General features: G+C 39.2%; 2 protein-coding genes across 2 annotated transcripts in view; one reads left to right on the top strand and one right to left on the bottom strand.

Annotated features, from left to right (window-relative positions):
• cbl (Cbl proto-oncogene, E3 ubiquitin protein ligase) overlaps nt 1–15,212 on the bottom strand; it is a 36,929-nt gene extending 21,717 nt beyond the window's left edge. The window contains exons 1-2 of the mRNA XM_068317329.1: nt 14,330–15,212; nt 8,357–8,604 (exon numbers count right to left, since the gene is read on the bottom strand). Coding sequence (XP_068173430.1) covers nt 8,357–8,604; nt 14,330–14,476 — 395 coding nt within the window. The 5' untranslated portion in view covers nt 14,477–15,212. The remainder of the gene's footprint in view (nt 1–8,356; nt 8,605–14,329) is intronic.
• Nucleotides 15,213–15,493: 281 nt separating this feature from the next.
• drc12 (dynein regulatory complex subunit 12 homolog) lies at nt 15,494–21,671 on the top strand. The gene is made up of 6 exons (XM_068317330.1): nt 15,494–15,650; nt 15,720–15,788; nt 17,756–17,875; nt 18,091–18,183; nt 18,287–18,417; nt 20,075–21,671. Exons 1-6 carry the CDS (start codon nt 15,599–15,601, stop codon nt 20,201–20,203), a joined length of 594 nt encoding a protein of 197 aa, XP_068173431.1. The 5' UTR covers nt 15,494–15,598; the 3' UTR covers nt 20,204–21,671.
• Nucleotides 21,672–22,189: the final 518 nt, after the last annotated feature.

The raw sequence follows: 22,189 nt of genomic DNA, 5'->3' as shown, positions 1-22,189 counted from the left end.
GACTGACATAATCGCACATACATCGACAAATTGTTGAGAAACTCGAATTTTATGCCTTTAAAGTCAAATCGAGAAGATTATACAAAAGCTTAACAATAGCACAGCAACAGCTTAATCTTTCATACAATTTAAGTCATATGAGCTTATTTCTCACTATTTGAATTAACAATAAGTGGTTCTTGTATCCTGCAGGCAGAGAGACACTAATGGGTTATGTCATATTCATCACCATAATCTAATAGTGTGAGACTACACAAGCCAGCTGCTCACTGGTAAATAAATAACCATAGTGCTCCACTCTTTGTTCTTGTATGTGTATATGAGCCAATAAAGCCTAAAAGCTTCAACTGTATTCCAATATAACTCAAGGTAAGACAAACATGGCTTCATACTATTTTCTAGTTGTTGCACCCAGAGTCATTTGGCTGAGACTACAGGCCACTACAGGATGTTTTTATATCATTTGCAACTCGATTGTAAATTCCCTCAGTTGTGAACAAATAGTTTTGTCTCATCAATCTAGAGACATACACAACAGTAAATCACTGAGAGTGAGAACAAACTTGAGTTTAGGTGCATAAACACACGTGGGAGCTCAATTTTTTCTAAAACAAGACACATTCTATTTAACAGCTGTAAACTTCTTATTTAGACAGTTTGATAGTGGGGGGCACAAAGCTTATATAAGAACTTAAGATATACATATCATCTCATTGGTTGATTATCGAGCCAATAGAGCATTTTCTGTCTTTGATCAAAAGAAAATATTCATTAAAAATGTATTAAAACGACTCTCAGAAAGCAACCTCTCTCAAAGTTTGGCACTTTTTGTCTCAATACTCTGCCCACACATCTAAACAGCTACACATCACAAGCACCACTCTTGCAATAATAATCAAGAAAAACTCACAAGCAGAGAATATCTGGAAAGATATGGATAGCAAACTATCTTTATAAACTTCCCAAATAAGCCACTTCAATAAGATTTGACATCTCTGACTTCTAATTCTGAATTTTGTGCATCTATTCCCAAACTAATTTCACTTGCGCTAAAGTTTCTGTGGTGGAGGCATGCAACTTCCGTAGTTTCCATCTCACAAGTTGGATAGGTATTTTGAGGCAGACTCTGCCGTGGATCACAGCAAGTGACGCTAAAGCATTGCTTTACTTTACCCTGATAATACCACCTGTGCCAACCCAACATTTTTTAACTTCTTTTATGCAGGGAGCATGCAAAACTAGTGTGACTAAACATTTCGCCTAAATAGAACAAATGATGAGCGAGGTGCGCAGTGTTTAGACCTGGTTCTCCAGGTCTGCCTCGTCTGGCCTTGTGCTCAGTCAGCCCTGAACAGACAGCCAGCGGTAACTTGTCACAGTTGTTTCAGTGAAAATTAAATATATTTCTCATTTTCAGAAGCAAAAAAGTTATGCTCGACTGACCGGCTATCAAGTGTGATGAATGTAAATATTTTAATGGAATGCTTGCAGAATTGTGCTCACTTGTTGAACAAAAACAGGAATAGGTTCCATTGACACTTTGACCACAAAGGCTTGACATAATCCCAGACTGATGGCAGACACACTTTACTGTAAACAGCTGCAGAATGGGTTTTACGGTCCATTGACTGGTAATGGCCTCATGACAACAACAGAAAGTAAACTTTAAAGTGAAAATTATATCCAAAACAAAACTGTACAGACAATCAGATGCTTCAGAGACAACAGTGCCTGCAAAGCATGCAAGTTCCAGTACAGCTACTGTAATATTTCAAGATGAATCACACAAAATTTGTTTGGTATTTTTGATAACAAAAATAAAAGTTAGACTATAATAATGTGATAAGAGTAGTAATAAGATGGCCTTTATTTGTCCCACAGTGGGGAAAATCCCTTGACTGTGGTAGCAAGGAAGAGAGGGTTCAAACATATAGACATACATGCATGCGTATGTATATTAACAATTCAATGACATTAACAAATGCTTGATGACTAGCATTAACAATAATTTAATTGAATAAACACATTTTCATTTAATTTAAGAGCACACTCTAGTAATTAGTCAAACGCATGCATATATATATGTGTGTGTGTGTGTGTGTGTGTGTGTGTGTGTGTGTGTGTGTGTGTGTGTGTGTGTGTGTGTGTGTGTGTGTGTGTGTGTGTGTGTGTGTAGTGTACAGGCCACTGTAACACACAGGCGCCGTCTGTGTGTTTAATGTTATATGGATGTAGTATGTGCATTTACCCATAAACAATATGCTCAATTGTTTTATAAATGTTAATGCCTTGGATGTTTAAACTTTATGTATGTATGAAGTTATCAAGGTATTTAAATGCACAGCGGAAATGCTAACAGAAGATTTTTTACTTCACATTTCCTGCATCTAGGGGTGGCAGTGTGTCAGTGGAAGAGTGGGTCGTCCAATGTTCCCAAGATCAGGCACTGCTGAGGCGCCGTCCCCCCTTTACAAGTTTCTCAGTAGGGCGCACCAGGAAGATGCTGCCCGCCACTCTACCACCCCCTCCCTCCACTGCCTACAGGCCCCTGTGTGTGTGTTACAGTGGCCTGTACACCACCCACACACACCCACACACACCCACGGGCCTGTGGAGACAGTGGAGGGAGGGGGTGGTAGAGTGGCGGGCAGCTTCTTCCTAGTGCGCCCTAATGAGAAACTTGTAAAGGGGGATGGCGCCTCGCTAAGGGCGCCTTGCTAAGGGCACCTCGCTAAGGGCGCCTCGCTAAGGGGGGCCTCGCTAAGTGTGCCTCGCTAAGGGCGCCTCGCTAAGGGCGCCTCGCTAAGGGCGCCTCGCTAAGGGCGCCTCGCTAAGGGCGCCTCGGCAGTGCCTAATCTTGGGAACATTGGACAACCCACTCTTCCACTGACACCCCTAGATCCAGGAAATGTGAAGTAAAAAAATCTTCTGTTAGCATTTCTGCTGTGCATTTAAATACCTTGATAACTTCATACATGCATAAAGTTTATGAACTTTATGCATGTAAAGGCATTAACATTTATAAAACAATTGAGCAAATGACATTTGTTATTGGTTTCATTTATCTATTGTAGTCAAATTACTGCAATAGGTTAGGTCAATATAAAATGTCACACAAGATTTCTTTCCCACAGTTTTTCCACAATATTGCTTTTTTGACCACATAGCAAAGATTTCCAGGTTTGTCCAGGATTAACTAATACTAGTTGATTTCAATTATTAACAGATTACATTCTTGTTTATTATGTTGCATTAGGCAATCACATTTTCTATCTGGAGAGCTTTCAAATTAAGCCAAAATCGCTAATGCCATGTAATAGATTTCGGTGTATACCGGTAGAATATAAATGGATCATAATCGATATACAACCTAATAAATAACATGAATGATGTTATTTATTAAGTCACAGGAAGTTTACACCAGAAAAAATGATCAAACAGACTCTCACAGAAGTCAGAACAGAACCCTGTTGGACAAATAGAAGAGGAAAAGCGTTCTGAGGAGACACTGATGGACCCCTCTACTGTCTTACTCTGCTTAGAGACTGTAGATTAAATAAGGTTTTACATGTAGGTATACCACAAGTGAATTACAGTAATCCCTCAAACATTCCCGCATCAACGCTCGCGACTTCACCTCATTGTGGATTTTTCGTAGGTAGTCATGTGATACCGTACGCGCATTCTATTGGCTGACGGCATCCGGAAGTGCGCTACGTTCCGTGAGTCTCGGACTTCAGTGAGACACAAAAGTGCTTTAAAAAAGTCGATAAAGAGTGTGGTAAGAGGTAATACAGATAAAAGGTGGTTTAATATCAGTGTGTGGAGGGTTCATAAACGTTTACATTTCCGCATATAATACGATAAATAGTTCGTCACTATATAGCAAAAATTGTTATTTGTGTGTGGTTCTTGGAATGCATTAACTGCGAGTAACGAGGGCACACTGTACTTGAAAAAGTCAAAGCAGGTGTGCTAAAACCATTTTAAAAAATGAAAACAGGATAAACGGTGAATGAACTGTACATTAATATCGGCTGTCTAGTTTGACTCAGGGTGGAACGGTGGGTAGCACTGTTTGATTCCTTTGAGTTCTTCTTTACTCCCCATGTCTTTGCGGGCTCTCTACGGGTTCTTCGGCTTCCTCCCACGCCCATAAACATGCAGTTTAGATAAATTGGTCACACCAGTATTTTTCGTAGATATGAGTGTGAGCATGCACGGTTGTTTGTCTTTGGTGTGACCCCATGATGAGCTGGTGTCTCATTGGGGTCTCCCCTGCCTCTCGCCAGTAGCCAGCTGAGATAGGCTCAAGCAGACCTGTGACCCAAAATGTGGATAAGAGGATCGATGGATAGATAGTCTGACTGACCACTCAAAACACTCAAACAAAACCCAAAGCTAAGGTAGGTCTGACCAATGTTCTAGTGGTTGTGACTCCATACGGGCTATCACTGGAACTAATATAGTACAGCTCGCTGTAGACTCCCTTTCATCATACTCTTTTATGGTCAACATCAAATGTTTTCTCCCCCATCACAATTGCACAAAAGTGGAAACACTACACGCATTAGTCATGCAACTTTTAGTTACATCACAATCAAACCTAACAAACTGTTGACAAAGAAAAAAAAACCCTATGTTTGTGTGGCATATAAACAAAATCAGGGCAGGATAAAAAAGGCCTAAATCTCTAGAAGGGACATTATGGTGAAGTCTGTATGGCATCACAGCAGAGTATGTCCACCCACACAGCATTCAGGCTTTCATAAAACTCTTGGATCTTTCATTTACTTGGGAAAACCCAATAATATCAATCGTAGAGTCCCGTTGATAGTTGTCAAATGATGATGCTGATTGAGGTCACGTTGTGGAAATACATGCCCTGTGTTGCTGTATTCTAAATTGAAGCTGAACTGGAGAAACTAAAAGGAGCAGATTTCAAACCAGTCTTTTCTGAAATCAGGCAGTAAAATAATTTTTATTCTCAACTTTACAGCTACAGATATGTGCCATGAGCTCCACAACACACAACTGCTCTGCATCATTGGTTGATTCTATAGCATTCTGAAGTGGGCTGATACTCATTGGTTAATGTCACCGCTTTCTGCACACAAACAATTGCAGTCTTTGTGCTTAATGCCTGGCTACTGTGTATGTCTGTATTTCCTCTGCTTAAACCAGCGATTTCTTTCTTCACAACTGCTTAGTGCAATAAAGTAATGATATAAATGAATGACGACAGAATTTTGCAACTTTTCAGGTCTTTGTCAAGAGTGATTGAGACAGCAGCTTCCTCTTGTCTCTGGTTGGAAATGGAAATGTTTTTCTGACAGCAAAATTTATAGTCACAGCAGCAAAGAATGAAGAGTTTTAAAAAACAATGGTGCATAGAACTGAGATAGGCCAATGACATCCCTCATCAGTCCAACAACAGGCTGATTTTTTGTTTGAATTCAAAATTTTGCTGGGCTTGTGCTAGCCATTCGCCACTTCGCCATAGGCGAAGTAAATACCAGATTGGCTATAAGGTTTTTAGACTGTGTAGCCACAGTGGCGTTCCTATTTTTACGGAAAAAAGGCTAAAACTTACGACTTTTTCGCACACTAGCGCCGCTACTGCCGCTAGCGAGCGGCGCTAGTGGAAATAGCGGCGCTATTTTGATTTTATGTTCGATTTTTACAAGCTGAACCCGCAAATTGGTGTACGACAAGGCGGGGACGATCGATCAAAAGAATTCAGTGTTTTATAGTGAAGTTTGTGTTAGAATCTTCATTAACAAACAAATGGTGAATGCTGAGAGGCATTCACCACAGACCGATCAGAAGGTAAATGAAAGATATTATCAATACTTGTCTTAGACTTTTGATCCCTATGACCGGCAGGAATAACCAGCGATGCATGTAAATATATATTCACCTCGCTTGTCATTTTTCATGCCTTTTTAAATTGAAATGAAAAATGTTATTGAATTAAAAAAAATAAAATAAAATAAACTATGGCATACCAATGGTCTTGGTGGTGGTCAAAGTTCAAATGTATTCTAGTCTCAGTAAAACTTACATGTAAACATTGAGTAATATTTTGTATGAGTATCTTCACAGAGTGAATGCAAGTTTTCAATTGTTGAATATCACATTCATACCTGCATAAAGTAGGATAGAAATAAAGATAGTTCAGCTTGAACTGTTGGCTTTAGTGTATTTTTGTAGGTAAACTGAACAGAAGATTTTGCCCTCAGAATGTACCAGAATGCAGGAAAACGACCCCATTTCCTAAAAAATTTCCCGGGGGAGACCCCCGGGCCCCCCCAACGCCCCCCGTGAAGCACAGTGTGGCTTTTTGTGGCTTGCTCAATTCTTTTACACTGAGCCACAAGTGGCTTCGTCATACTAGCTCCTAGTGCAAGCCCAGTTTTGTAAATTATTAATTCATCTGAAAATAATCATTTGCATTTGGCCACCTTTGTCCTTTGCTGTTCTGCAAAGAGAGTTTGCACCCTTCTATGCCCAGGACTATTTAAATCAATGTAGCAGTGAGACGTAAAGATGGACTGGATTGAAAAAAATATTTTCTCTTCATTTCCCAGGATTCTTGAAGATTTAAGGTCATATTTATTATTGTCATAGGTAACTGAAAACCTGCAGCGTTTGGCTCTTGTTTTCACTGTCAACACATTACAACCTATTACAACCAAGTGTTCACTATGTTGTATGATTATGATACTTTAATTCTGAACCTAATGTGATTGTGTTAAAGTAAAAATGTTAGGTAGCCAATAAATGTGATGCACACTGTTCGTGTGTTTATGTGTGGGCTTTGCACAATTGAGTAGATCCAACAGTCATGTGACTGTTCATTATAATTATTCTTTTAAATGAAGTTTTGAACTACTTATTTGCCACGTAGCTAACCAAAGAATTTCCGTTATTTGTTGTAACTTCTTCCACTGAAGTGTTGTTGTGTGCAGCTTAATGAGTCATCCTCTCCCTGTGATTACTTTGTTTTAAAATTTGGTGCATGAGTAGTTTCCATCATGTCATCAGGTGTAAAATGCTTCTGTTTCCTAGCCTTAAGCATTAAGAAGTTATTGGATTAGCCAGTCATAACCTAAATTGATCTGTATATTTTGTAATTATTAGGGGTGAGGGGTGATTCTTTTGAAGTTATATTTAATATATTCTCTTTGAATGATTTTTTAACATCTTCACTCTATGCTTATTCAGAGGGGGAGCACAGTACACAGCAACTGGTTGAAGCAGTCGTTTTTCTAAGTTTCTGACAATGAGATCCATCTACGCATGACACACTGATCTAAAATAATGACATAGATCACTTGATGTTAACAATATGACATACTTTACTAAACTCTGCAGGCATCTAGATTAATTTACTATGACCTGTTCCTTCCATATTCCAACTGTTATAGCAACAAGGTATTCTTACAGTTGTGTGACAGTTAAGTTTAGTAACAAAGAGATTATTTGTATATTGTGCCAAAAACAACACAATTTTGAAGACAGGTCATTTGCAAGTCCTTAGTTTGCTAGTATATTGCTCCACAATCTGTTCAACTCAAACACAGAAAACTACAGCCAGACTTGAAAAGACAGTGCCAAAACTTTGATTGTTTTCAATGTTAGTTTGGAAAGACACCCCAAAAATCAAGATTTGTAGAAAAAATCTTGTATGATGAAAGAATTTCACAAATGATTTCATGCCATTTCATTACATACTGTACATGACAGCTGTGAAACTATGTCAGGCAGCATTTGCTTGAAGCAGTGAACTTAAGGTAAGAACAACCCTGCTCAGATGCTAGTCTGTACCTCAGAGAGCTCAACGGTACTCACTAAAAACAAAATAAACCAATAATTCTGCTTATAAGAAGCACAAAATTATACAGACCAAAGATCATGCAGATGATCTTTGGTCTGTAAGGGTATCTTAATCTCATTTTGTGTTTTTGCACAAGCAGAGTAACCAATTCAATTCCATTCTCTCCATACATGTAACAGCTACATGGAGACAAAATTCAAGTCACAAAATTCAAGTAATGGCAAAACAAAACAAAACAAAAGAGCCTTATCTACAGGCAGCTGTAGATAAGGCTCTGTTTTCTAACCGCAGACGCTCACAAGCTAAAACCACAACACCTTCCTTTTTGAAGTTGATATTTCTGAGCGACAGTAATTCTGAGGGCCAGGAAAATATGAAAATGTGCAATTGTTTACTATATGTCTAAAAGGATGAAATTGGTCCAGTGGAATGTTTTCACTGAGCATTAAAACAATAAGTAAATAACTATATGTACAATATTAAGGTAGATGCAAAATGTATATCCACTTTACTCACCTGGGTTGTGAATTTTCCTCATACATGCGCTCCTTCCCCTCCTTAAACAAGCTAATGGTCTGTTTTGTCTTCTTGGTTAGGTTCTCCATGAAGACCCTGAAGTATTCGTTGTCCCCCAAAGTCTCCATTTTGCCTTCATAGCGAGACAAGATGGTGCGCAGGTGCTGGTAGGTGTCTGGTAGCAGGTCCAGGATGTAAGGGGGGCTGTTTTTCAAAGCCAATTTAGGGTTTTGGCACAGGCGAACCACCTGCAAAAGGAAGGGTGTATAAAGGAAGAGAAAATGCAGTTAGAGACAAGGGGTGAATGCAAGATGGCAGAGGAGATCATATCTAGACAGAATATGTTAAGAAGAGGGTAACAAGAAGTATGAAAGAAAATCTGAAACATTTTTTTAAGTTGCTAAGATACTACTTTTGACATACACAGTCTGCATATGACAGTGTTGGAGCACTTTTCTTTGTCATTGCCATTAGCGCAGATAAAAAACATTCAAGGAAAATTTTTTTAACACCAATATAGTGGTTGGGTAAAGTTAGTATTTGTAGTTTGTGACATATGTGCTGGACAAAACTGACACACTATTATTATTTTCTCTTCAGTTCATGGTTGTCAGCTTGATGCAGTGCTTCTTCAGCATATTTAAAAAGGCTGTTTACCTCCTGATTTTAGTCTGCTGCACTGTACAACAGTTCTGCATTTCCAATTTCAAAGTCTTGGAATTTGAGCATGGTCGCCTGAGTAATTTGTACAGGTGATGCACTTACTGTGATGGTGACATGCATAAACATCAACCACAGTGAAAACAGTCTTGAAACAAAAAGTGGACACAAACTCCATCCATCCATCTTCTAATCACCGCTTTATCAGCCATAGCGGGTCACGGGGAGCTGGAGCCTATCCCAGCACTGGCGTCGTGCCTGGACACAAACTTTCCCTTTTAAACGCTTGGCCACCACTAATGATTGACCCAACAATCTGCGTACTTTAAAAAAAACACAGAAATATACATAATCAACAGTAGCTTCAGTCAAAAGTGTTCACCATTCATTACGAATTACTGTTACATCCTTCATAACGTTCAACTACTGTTGTGGCTATGGTGTGTTTTATGTGTAGCAGGACCTTACTTTAGCTTGGAGGGTCAGCTCAATTAGGTGTGCTATGTTTAGCCACCTTTCTTGTCAGGAAAACACCAATGGCCCCAAACATTACACCTGTGCCATGTTACTGTCAACAACAGAGATATTGTAGCCTACTTCCACCAGGCTACTTCATGGATGCTAAAGCTGTGGTACGACCTCAAAGAAGATGATTTTCATTTGAATGAGAAATGCTACTTGAACAAGTTGAATTACAACCAGCATTTAAAACTGCACAGACAATGCAGTTATAGCTGCTTCCACCCTCCGAGGAACCTCATCAATTACCTTGTTTTAATGACTCATTTCAACTGGGCTTCATCCTCACTGATTAGTGCTTGACTTGTATCTCTGATTAATAATGCAGCCAAGAACATTATCGACCTCATGGTACAATGGTTTTCGTAAGGTGTACTGTCGACTGCGCTTCCTCTTCTTTGTCGATTTCATCCTTTTTTTTTGTCAACTTAAACTTTCCAACACTTTGTACTTTGTGACCAAGTTAAACTGGAGTTAAATTCTTTGTTTGGATGCACTACCCTTGCCAAAAAATCTTATTCTGACGACGTGTCTTTTAAGTAGATGTTAAGATGTATTTAAAATTATCCTCTTCCCTGGTGCGTTTTAAATCCTAGGATTTTACATGCTATCTTTAAGGTAAATCTGTTAATTTGTGTTGCAAATATATGTTCATAAAACCGTGACATGTTGCTTACCATGGTAAAACAACAACAACACAGCCCTAGCAGTACTCCATGGCACACAATATGTTCAGCATTTGAGTCTTGATGTCTGAACTTTAAAGGTCAGCTTCCTACTGAGAGAATACACAGGTGATTTTTATTATAATATCATGTACTCCCATAGGCATTCAGGGAGGAATATAACCATTTTGCATGTGGGCTCCACACTCAAAACCTCACACAGACACACAGAAATGGTAGAGGCATGACTCTTTTGAAGGCATTAAGAGTCCAGAAAGCACACAACCAATTTAACAGTCATGTGCTGTGAAGGGCAAAGCATGTCTGGTCTGACATGCTCCCAAGCAGCACTGCTACATGAAGTTGTACACAAATTGATAACAGAAATAAGCATTGTCTTCATGATTATTCCTCTAAAAGACTCTACTTCTTTCAAGCAGTCGATTCAGAGAGTGACTTGTTGATTTCCGGCAAAACACTGACATTGATTTATCCAATTATTAGGAATAAACTACTACTTTGGGGCTACGTGACACAGCCTGTGTTAAAAACAGTTGTGCAGCAAGATGTCTGTAGGTTCTCATTTATCCAGGTCATGGTTATCCAAAGCCATTTAAATCAATCCACTGGACTTTAAGAGAGTTTCTTGAAGACGTTTCACCTCTCATCCAAGAGGCTTCTTCAGTTCAAACAGTCAGAAGACAGTAATAGACTCGATCTCATTTCCTTGACTGGATCTCCAGTGCTGTTATACAACATCAAAGTCAAAAAATATTTAATTTTCAGATTTTCCATCTCTGATCTTGTTTTTATATTTACATTTAAAAATTGTACAATCAGGAAACAGCATCAACATCAAAATTATTATGCTGAGCATTAGAATGACCAGATAAATGACAACACCTGGATTAGTTCACCTACAGTATTTAAATGAAAGCATTTATACACCTTAAGCTTAACATGAAAATATTTTCAAATATTGTACCCGAGAACAGCGACTCCTTAAAACACCAGAAGGCAAATGTTGGAACGTATTGTTTGTTATCTGTGTATTTTGACTGCTTTTTTTTGGGCTGATGCCTCATAGATAATTTGAATAGGGCAATGAAACAAAAGTTTATGCATTCTGTATCCTTGACAAGACATGAGCAGTCATTCCTTCAACCCTTCTGTAGGGTACCCAAATAAATGTCTACTTTACACTGCTATGCTTGAGACCTGATCAGACTTCTGTCAAGATTGTACCACTTAGTACATCAAAGACAAAACAAGATTACTGTCTTGATGTTAAATGCTGACCACACTACCAAGCTGCGGTTAATAACATTTCCCTCATCTTTTTCTCTCTTCTCTCAATCAGACATTCTAAAATTGGAATAGCCTGGTAGTTTATGCAAATGGCATTAAATGCATTTTACCTTTAATGAGCTCTAAAGAAAGTTAACCGTCTCTCCATTTTTACAGGCCTTCAACTGGAAACCAGTAAATAAGTGACTTTGTATTGTTGAGAGACCCTTCCTGGAAAATTGAATTTTGCCCTTGCAATAGCAAATTGAAACTGAAGGACTATTCACTATTTCTTTACATTTTTCTATATACAAATAGTATTTTTTCAAAAAAACATTTGATTACAAAGATTCACCTGATATGATGGGTAGAACTGCATCCACAAGAAGACATGGTTATACTGTTTTGACTATAGGAGCTGATCTTCAGTTTCTATGCTATATAATTTGAGCAGCAATAAATCTGCTGGTTTATCAAGTGCTACTCAAATCCAGCTGAGGCGAGGTAACAGGATTCAGCAGCAGGATGCTTCCGAAGTTCTCATGTGATATGATAGCGTATCAATAGTTGGTATCCATGCAGTGCAACTAAGCTGGTTTGCAAACTGCGACAAGAGAGACTAACAAGAACTGCTGCGAGCAATGCTATGATATACTGAAAAAATACAGTGATTCTTTCAACCATATGAACTTCAAAATAAAGTAACAATAAGGCTATTGATTGTTTCAGGCATTATTTTTTAAATAACAGTTTAATTCTTACTAGACAAAGGTACTACCTTTCCCCAGCTACTTGGACCCCAAACTTTACAATGGCACAAAAGTGATATCATCTCTAGTAGCACACGCCCTGAAAATTATTAGTGGTTAATTGGCTAAGTACAGCGATCATTGCAAAGTTTCCAAGAGAGGATGGCAGCAAGAATTATAACACATGCAAATTCAGGTTTCATTAATGAATAGCTCATTAGTCTGAAGCACACAGCAATGCCAAAGCACAGTAAAACCTGAACATTGGAGTCTAAACAAGACACAGTTTTGATATAGATGTCAGATTAATGTATAATCCACCAGTTTAAACAGTTATTATAATGTTTGGGTGGGTTTTTTTCTTTTTTAGAACAGTTAATGTAGGACACTATGAAGGGGGAAATCACTCTCAAACTTTTGATAAAATTTAACTTGGTCCTGCATGGGAGGTGTTTTCATAAACTCATTTTTTTCCCGTGGGTGTCGGTACGGCGTATGTATGAAGCATTAATTCAACTGTCGACCTACTGCCTTCTCAAAAGGTAAGACACTGTTGGATTTAATATTCCATTCCATTCAGTTAGTTGTTCTACTGGGTCAGATTAATATGGTAACTCATTTTCAGAATGTGAACTGAAATAGTTAACCAAACTGTGCTGGAGTGTACAGTCACCTAGTCTGGATGTAAAGAGAAAACATTTCTTTTAGAGTGATCAACATCCACAGAGAATAACAAGGCAGTCACAGACTGCAACGTCCCGCATGAAAGTAGTACCTGACTAGTGCATATCTCTGACTTTTCATGGTAGGTCAAAGCTACACACTAGCTTTGACCATAGATTAAAGCTAGTGCATTGGTAGATCAAAGCACTAGCTTTTTATCTATGATCCTACACTGGCCTTCTCCCTTGTCTTTCTATCTTCCTGAGTGTACAAAAGTTGAAATTTGACTTTCACGTAGTTTTCTCAAGGTCAAGGTCATCATCTCATTTTCATCCCCTTTGCTGTCTGAATAATCTGCTTTTTGTTTCATCTTTCTGTCTGCAAAGGTTGAAAATATATTATGTGGACTAAAGAACGAACCAATCAACCAACAGACGAACGCACGAACACTGACAATTACAATACATCACCGCTTTGAAATGGGGTGTAAAAATATGTGACTGTCAACACAATCACATATGTCTATAACAGTCTCACAGTCTACATAGAAAAAGTCCTACAGATTCCAATGGAGCAAAAGTAACTAGAATGTGGTTTCTCGAAAAAAAAAAAAAAAAAAAAACCTTGCAAGGAACTTGGTCTCTTAACACCAGAGCTGTAAACTAAGGCCTCAAAGAGGAAGAAGAGACACAAAAGACTGTCTTGTCTTTGCTCTTGAGTCTTATGTTGCTGTGTGTATCTCACAGGAAACTCGGGGTCAAACTGCTACAGACTTTTCCGAGAAGTGACGCCGTAAAATGAGTCTCCTCTTCAAAAGAACATAATTCACATAGTTAAATAGAAACATTTCTTCAGTTTCTAGTCATTGTTTGATAGTTTCCAAAACCCGACATGTACAGGGTGAACTATTTCTTTGCCATCAGCTCATTTTCCTCAGAATGACAAAAAAATCGCCAAACTCTACTCTTGTTTGACACATTTTCACCCTCACTCTACCTTCCTTGTGAATGCTAACGCTAACGATCCACGTTTGTATTTTAATAGTGGCAAATACGAGTTAAACTTACAATAGTGTGACAACTGCTTAACAAAGTGGCGGAGAACTGACGTTAACATGTGTGTTACAGAAATGGTGGGCTCTGTTTGTGGGCTAATGTTATGTTGGGACATTTTAAAGCTCCTTTTTTAAAGTGATGCGAGTCACATAAGGTAAAAAAAAAAAAAACCCCACTTCGGTTAGCAAATTAGCTCACGTTGGCTAACAATGTCGTCTCCCAGCTGAGCAGCTAGCATAAGCATTAGCATCGCCCGACCAGCAGCAATGGGAGATTAGCTAGCTTATCGCTAGTTAGCTGCAGATAGTTAGCAGTCGCACCCAAGGCGCTAGCTGTCGTGGACAGGGTTTTCACCAAACCCACTAACTTACGAACCTTATCCATCAGTTTCCAGCATTTCTCCACCGTCTTTTTGTCCACGGCCCCGGGCTGGTGATGGGAGTGGAGGTGATGATGGTGTGGCTGAAAGGCATCCTTCATCATACCAATGAGCCCCCCTCCTTTCTTCAGGTTCCCTGCCATGTTCGGGCTCAGCTAGGGTCGTCCAGAGCGGCAAACAGGCGGGGCAGGGCAGAGGTCAGAGGACCGGACCGCTGCCCGTCGATGAACCGGCGGAAGGTGATCCGGCACCCTCCGGAGAGGACAGCTCCCGAGCGGCGATCCGAGCCAGGGTCTGTCGGGGGTTTAGGGGATAGGGACGGGTGGCTATCGGATAAAGACTCCCATCTGTTACCTTACTATCTTCTAGTCAGATATGTGTCCTGACTCCGGCTGAAGTCCACTCAGTGGCAGCCACTCACGCCCTGTGCAGCCGCTCCGTGCGGTAGTTAGCTGCGCTGCCTCGCTGCAGAGACCCACGCAGGCTAATTAGCAGAGCCCCCGACCTGTCTCTGCTCGCCCAGTCGGAGGACAATCGCACTGCTTTCTCTGCCCAAAGGGCCCGTGGATTCGTGTCTCCTCCTGTTGACACCCCCGATGTGGTAGCCTCGTTTTCAGCTGCAGTAGCTCTTTTCTCCTGTGCTGAGTCTTGACGGGAAGTTGAGTGGCTGTGTGACAGCGGCAGCCTGCCTCTGTGGCGTGTCTTAGCGATAACTCACCCACGACTAGAGCGACGAAGTAACAGGTTAATGTTGACCGTCACGAACGAGAAAAGAAGAGAATAAATTAACGTGGGGATTAAACATTTCACAGTAATTTTGCTTCCCCTGTGACGTGTTTATGAGGCCCTTTCTTTTCCTGTACATCCCCTTCCGTTCGCCCCCCTCAAAACCGAACTCCACGCCTTTCCGCTGCGCGTCCGTGAGTCTCAAATGTGGTCGGGCGCGCGCCTGTCTTTGTACAGCACTCACGCGCGCTCAACGGATTCTGAATGCAGCGTTGAATTCTCGCGGCGCTGGCCTTGGTTGCCCTGACAACAAGGAACGCGTGGACGGGTCTCACCGAAAAAACGGATCCAATTACATGGTTTGTGGGCACGAGCCAAGAAGTAACTGTCCAAGGCAAGTTGTGATTGGTTGTTATTGACGTCAGTCATCTGTGAAGACTGAGCAGCAAGTAGAACCGAGCAACAGACTCATCCCTGTAGTGACCGTTTTCCCAGCGAGTGAATATTTATTGTACTCAAACGACTCACAGCGAGCTGACATGGCTCCTAGGAAAAAATCAAAAAAGGCAACAAAGAAGAATCCAGAAAAAAGTAAGCTAAGTGTATTTACGAGTTTATATTATGTAATGCACTGTCATCAATGTTATTGTTTTGTTACAGGTGAAAATGACTTGGAAGCAAAGTATAGGCGCAGTATTCTGGATGTAGCTCTGCTACAGGATCAGATCGGTGAGTAGCTGTATGAAGCGTAGGTTACAACTGGACAAGTAGCCATGTGTTACTGCCTGTCAGTGCCCATTTTCATTTTAATCATATTACAACCAGGGCAAACCGATGAACAAAACCTCTGTTCTAGTTTGATGAGCCCATATCCATGCTCTACTTTTGTGCCCCGCTGCAGTTTCGAGTGATATAACATGTTCTAGAATTTGGACTAACAAATTTCTTGAAATTATTCATGCATAATACAGTCAATCAAGTGTCCTAAAATACTTTAAAAAAAATATGCCTCACAAATTCAATTTCAAGTCAGTACCAAAATTCAAAGAGATAAATTTATTATACTAGAACTCCAAGATGGAAAAAAAACACAGCAAGGCAGTTCCCTTTGGGTTTGCATGTTCTCCTTGTGTTTGTGTGGGCTCTCTCCAGAGTTCTCCGGGTTCCTCCTACCTCCAAAACCATGCACTTCATGCGAATTGGCCATTTTTAAATTAGCTGTGGATGTGAGTGTGTGTGTGTGTGTGTGCATGTGTGTGTGCTTGTCTGTATACATGTGGCTCTACGGTGCACTGGTGTCGCGGCCTGAGTGAACCCTGCCTTTTGCCCCCAGTCGGCTGGTGGCATCCAGCAACCCTGTGACCCACGACAGCAGAAGAAGCGAGTATAGAAAAATCGGGTATAGAAAAAGTACTATGATGCACTTTATATATACAGTGATCCTTCGTTACTCGTGGTTAATGTGTTCCAGGACCACCCGCAAATAACAAAATTCCACGATATTGTGACAAACTATTTATTTTAGTGTTTACAGTAATTTAAACGTTTACTAACCCTCCCATACTGATATTAAACCACCTTATATCTGTATTACCCTTTCCCTACACTCTTATAGATTGTTTAAAGCGTTTAAAGTGTTTTTTTGATACACGGAAGCGCGCTGCGTTCTGAGAGTCTAGGAACGCAGTGCGCTTTGGAATGCTGTCAGCCAATAGAATGCGCGTACGGTATCATGTGACTACCTACTAAAAATCCACGATGACTTGAAGCCGGGCATCTTGAAGCGCAAATGTGCGAGGGATTACTGTATATATAAATATATATATACATATATACAGTATATTTATATATATACATTTTTTAATTTTATATATTTTATATAAATGTATATATACACACATATATAAATATATATATACACATAAATATATATATATACATATATATGTACACATTTTTTATTTATATATTATATATACAGTAATCCCTTCAACACGCATCAAGATACGCGGCTTCACCTAATCGCAGATTTTTAGTAGGTAGTCACATGATACTATACACACATTCTATTGGCTGATGGCATCTGGAAGTGCATTTCAATCCGTGAGTCTCGAAACATATCACACTTCCATGAGACATAAGAGTGCTTTAAACAGTCTATAAGAGTGTGGGAAAAGGTAATACAAATAGAAGGTGGTTTAATATCAGTATGGGGAGGGTTCATACATGTTTAAATTATTGTAAATAATAAAATAAATAGTTTATCGCTATATTGCGGAATTTCTTTCGTTGCGGGTGGTTCCTGGAACAATTTAACCGCGAGTAACGAGGGATCACTGTATATAAGAAAACCAGTCAAAGAAATCATACATCTGTTTTATTTGTACCATAACCTAACAATATGTGTACATTTCTGATGATGTGTACATTCTTTAATCACTATTTAATTTTTTGTAGTGTCATTTTTGTTGCAGTGGAATATCTAAATAATTGGACTAGTTAGACTAGTGCTCTCTATACGCCCTGCAGCAAAACAAAAATTAGATTCATGAGTAAGTTCCTCTAATAAGGCCTTAGATTACCCTCTTAAAATATTAACTACACACAGAATTGGATTATTTTTATGAAGAATTATTGTAACTTCCAATAAAAAATCCAATATTCTATTCATATATTCATTTATGTGATTATTACAGCCTTACAGGGTGAGTGTGTTCTAAAGATCCAGTCTGATAGAACTGACTTGAAGAGACACATGAGAAATATGGAGCAAAATCTGCAGTATGAGATTCAAGACCACAGGGACATCAACTCTGGTAAGTACAGACAGGACTTGAATCAACAATTAATTTTCTTCTTAATAATGTGTGATAAAGCATAGATCCCGTCGAGAGAAAAGGACAAGGGGCAATTTGTCAAGGGTGTAGTAATTTTTGGTGAACACAATTTCTAATTAGTTGGGTGTCTAACCTTATTTTTACCTTACCCTTTCAAACAAATGAAAGGCATTTTGAAATGTTGTCTCTTTTAGACCTCAGTCGCATGTACAAAACCATGCACTCGGACCTGACCAACAAGGTGACGAGTTTGGAGAAAGAGGTCAGCCATCTGCAGGAGGAACTTGGTATGAACCTATACAATATTAATAACTTTAAATGATTAAAGACGTAAGTAGAGCTTTCGCAGATTAAAAGTGATGGCATGCCAGTATGCATTTGTCCACATAGTCCTGTGTCAAGAGGAACTGAAGAGGGTGAAGAGAGAGCATGAGGAGGTAAAGCAAGAAAAGGATGGCATCATATCGGACCTACAATGCAAACTGGATAACATGGAAATAGACCATGAGAAGATCCTGCATGTGAGTTCCAACACACACAGTGGAGCTAAAGCAAACTAATGTAAAGAAAAGTCTGATAAAGCAACTTTTAATTATCCTCTGTAGATGTAACCAGACATCATTTGGGCTCCATGCACTGTAAATCTGCATAAAGATATGTGCCTGTCCAATTAGAAATTACCACTTGCACCATGTAGAGTTCACCACCATGGAGTTGAATAATGAGAAAATTCATAAGAATTGTTGCTACCTATTACCTTGATACTAGTCCAGTACGTGCATTTAATGTATATTAAGCTCTACTCTTACACTCCTTAAGAGAAAATTCTTGAGTGCATGGAGACTAAGATGTACTTTAACAAATGCAGCACACTAATCAGTGATTTGTCAAATAAACTTACAAGTTAACATGACAGTGTACTCACCATAATAGACAGAACTCTGCTGAAAGAACATTTCAAACACATTAGAGGAGTTACAAAAAGTCTAACCATCACCCACCTGTCAAAAACAGGCTTTTGATTGTTTGGGGAAAATAAAGGTGACGAACAGAGGTTAGCACTGCCGTAATCCGCAGGATATTTTGTCATTACAGAGCTATGAAACAACACAGTCAAGTCCATCCTTTATATGGCTGTTAACAGTGAGATTAAGAATTAGACATCAGTAAAATAAAAATCATATCAGTTGGTTATTAGTTTAAGGATCATAATTCCTTTGTCTGACTGAACTCTGCTGTAGATCTAAAAATCCCCCAGTGAGTGTCAACACCATTTTAACTAAATCCGTAACATCCGGATAATAATCATTATGGTAATGATTCATTAAATGTATCACCAGAAGGAGTTCAGTCATGCAAACCCACTTCGGATCGTCTCATCAACAAAACTGCAAAATCAATTGTCAACTTTCCAATGTACTAGGTTGTGTACAAGTAAATAGATGTGGACGATCGCATGTGACATTGACATGCTTCAAGCATGTCAGACTTTTTTTTATAAGATATTGAATGGTGTTTATATTGACGGTTTGTGGGGATGGCCCCTTTTGGTATGCACAGAGACAACAAGCATGTTGTCAGTGTGCTAATCTTTAAAGATAAATGGTCCAGCCTGTGAGAGCTCTGCCCATGATTATATAATTAGAGAACTAAGAAACCACAGTGTTTATGAAGTATCTGCTCCTGCGTCTGTGGAAGATATTGCAGTCGCTCATTCAACCAACCCCTGGTGTTTTTATAGGGTGTTGGTCAAAGCTCATTCCTATTCATTCCACATCAGAGCCAGGGCTTGGTTAGTTTAACAAGGTGGGGCTGATTTTAGATTACTGTAGTTGGATATCGGCATTGTGGCTCAAAGTGTATCCAACCCTTTCATGTACAGAATTATGACAAAATCAACCCTATAAATATATGAGCAAACAATTTGGAAACAGAGAAAATGTGTTGTCAAACTGAGGGGGAAATTTTAAGATACACAAGCATAGAATTAAGATTATAATACGCAATTATTGTAATTTTTCAATATGACACAATATCTCATCGTACATCTTTCCTTCATCTTACTCACGAATCTCATCAGAATAAAAGTCGCTAAGGTGATAAAAGGATGTCTGAGAACATATAGGTTGTAAAGGGTGACTTTTAACTTGAGTCTCATTTTTACTAATTTTTCCTCAGGAGACTCTCAACGGCCTCACGTCCCAGCTCAGCGTTGTTCGACAGGGCTGGGAGGTCAAAAGCACAAGCCTTCACCAGAAGTACAAGGAGCGTCTGGCTGAATTTGGACTGAATGCACTGGACATTTAAAGGACTATTTTCTCAGTACTATTTGTGCTCTTGCGTATTACATTACGCTTTTTCTTTCTTTTCTGTCTTTGTGTTCTTTTTTGTATTTGTGTGGCACCTCACGGATTTGTGCTACAAATTCCATTGTGTTTTGAAGGAACATAATGACAATAAAGTCACCCTTCTTCTTACAAAAGAAAACAGCTCCTCCACTACAGACACATTTGTTTAGGATTTGCCTCCATTGGATGAAAATTATCGAGTTCAGCTGTGTCTGTTTCAAATAAATGTGATGCCCTTGATGGAAGCATTCAGAGCTCCCAGTGTAGCATGCAGCCACAGATGGATGTCTCAATTTACAAAACAAAGTTATCTATGTCTTCATCATGCAGTACCTGTAATGTTGAGTAAATCCCACTAGATGTAGCAAATGAGGTGATGGTGATGATGGCGGTAGCATCACAGTTTCCAGAGGAATGACGGTGTGTACTCTGTCTTATAGGTGTGAATACATGGTGCACTTTTCTGTTAGACAATGTTAAGTTACACAAGCTTATTATGAACTGACTGCAAGTGAATGCAGAAATGATCTTACAGAGGGTAATTATGTTAGAAAAGGGGGTAAACTTAAATATAGCTTTCATGCTGTTTTATGCTGAGTCAGTGGACCACAGGTCATATACTGTATGTTAAAAGGCAAGAAAACCCAAACCCAAACCAGTTGCCTGGACCACAGAGACAAATGAAGCCACAGTAAACCCACTGCTTAAGAGTGGTAAACTAGTAAAACCGCTAGACTGCTGTGATTTCACTCAACCTAGGTAATAAAACATGAATGTATAAACAAAAACCAATGAGGCAGGTTAATGACAGACACTGAGAAGAAGGAAAAATTACTGTAAACAATACCGGCAATGTTGCTGCAGAGCGTCAATAAAAGCCAGCTTAATCTGCAGGGAGCCATATAAACAGATTTCCCATCCACTTTGTCATTTGTTTTTATGGATTTTGCAAAATTTTCTTGCTTTTTATCCGTGGACAAATGACTAGTTTAAGATTTAAATAATTCTGCGCTTCAAGGACCAGTCAACACATGAAGTCGGGAGGCCTATCTGAAAGCCCACATTTTTCGCTCAAACCAGAAGGAGCTGCTACAATCAGAGAGTGTTTCGTTTTTTTCAGGTTTAATGTCACCAGCCCAGTGCTCTAAATATGACACGAGTGGTGCACCTCTTAGTGAGGGATGACAGAAAATATATTATCTCACAGTAATATTCCACTTTTGAATGAGTAAGTCAAATGCTCCGAAAATACTCAAAAGTATTAGAAGTACCCTGTAAGTAATAGAATACTCCATTAGATGTTCCTTTCAGGTCTGTTTTATGTAAAGACATATCACAGCTGTAGAATATAAGTATTATCAACCAAATTATATTTTATCTTGAAGCATTTCATTCTGTTCATATTTGTATATTTGTTCATATATTTTCAAGTTTAGGTCAGTTGAATCCACTCGTAACTATCTGGATATCAGGTTTTGAGGAATGCATCAATCTAATGTATAAATAAAAGATTTGCCAATAAAGTCTTAATATTAAACACTAATTAACGGTCCAGAGAGTTGGATGATGTATTTCCCTTTTAGATAATGCATCATAAAACAAAATATCCAAAATCACATCATATTATATCCTACGTGTGCAGAAGTCATTATAGGAAACCCTGCATATGTGATACTGCATTGTTGCTTATATAGTTTAGCTCCTTCCATTTTAGTTACTTCTGTGACAAGTTTTCAATGCCTGGAGGGAAAAAAACCTGGAAAGTTGACACCAAATGTCAGATACATCGGAAGTAGCCGCCAGACATTGAAATGACATTTTCTGCTGTTATCCTACCTGTAACCCCATATGAAAGTGTGAGCCTGCTTGAAGTACTGCCTGCTCCTGTCCTTCAGGGTCATCATCTGACGGGCTGGAATACTCACTGCCTGTTTGTTCATCTTCA

Source organism: Antennarius striatus, chromosome 6 (assembly GCF_040054535.1).
Source record: "Antennarius striatus isolate MH-2024 chromosome 6, ASM4005453v1, whole genome shotgun sequence".
Taxonomy (NCBI): Eukaryota; Metazoa; Chordata; class Actinopteri; order Lophiiformes; family Antennariidae; genus Antennarius; species Antennarius striatus.
Note: the sequence above shows the minus strand (reverse complement) of the source record. Positions and strands in the feature narration are given on the sequence as shown.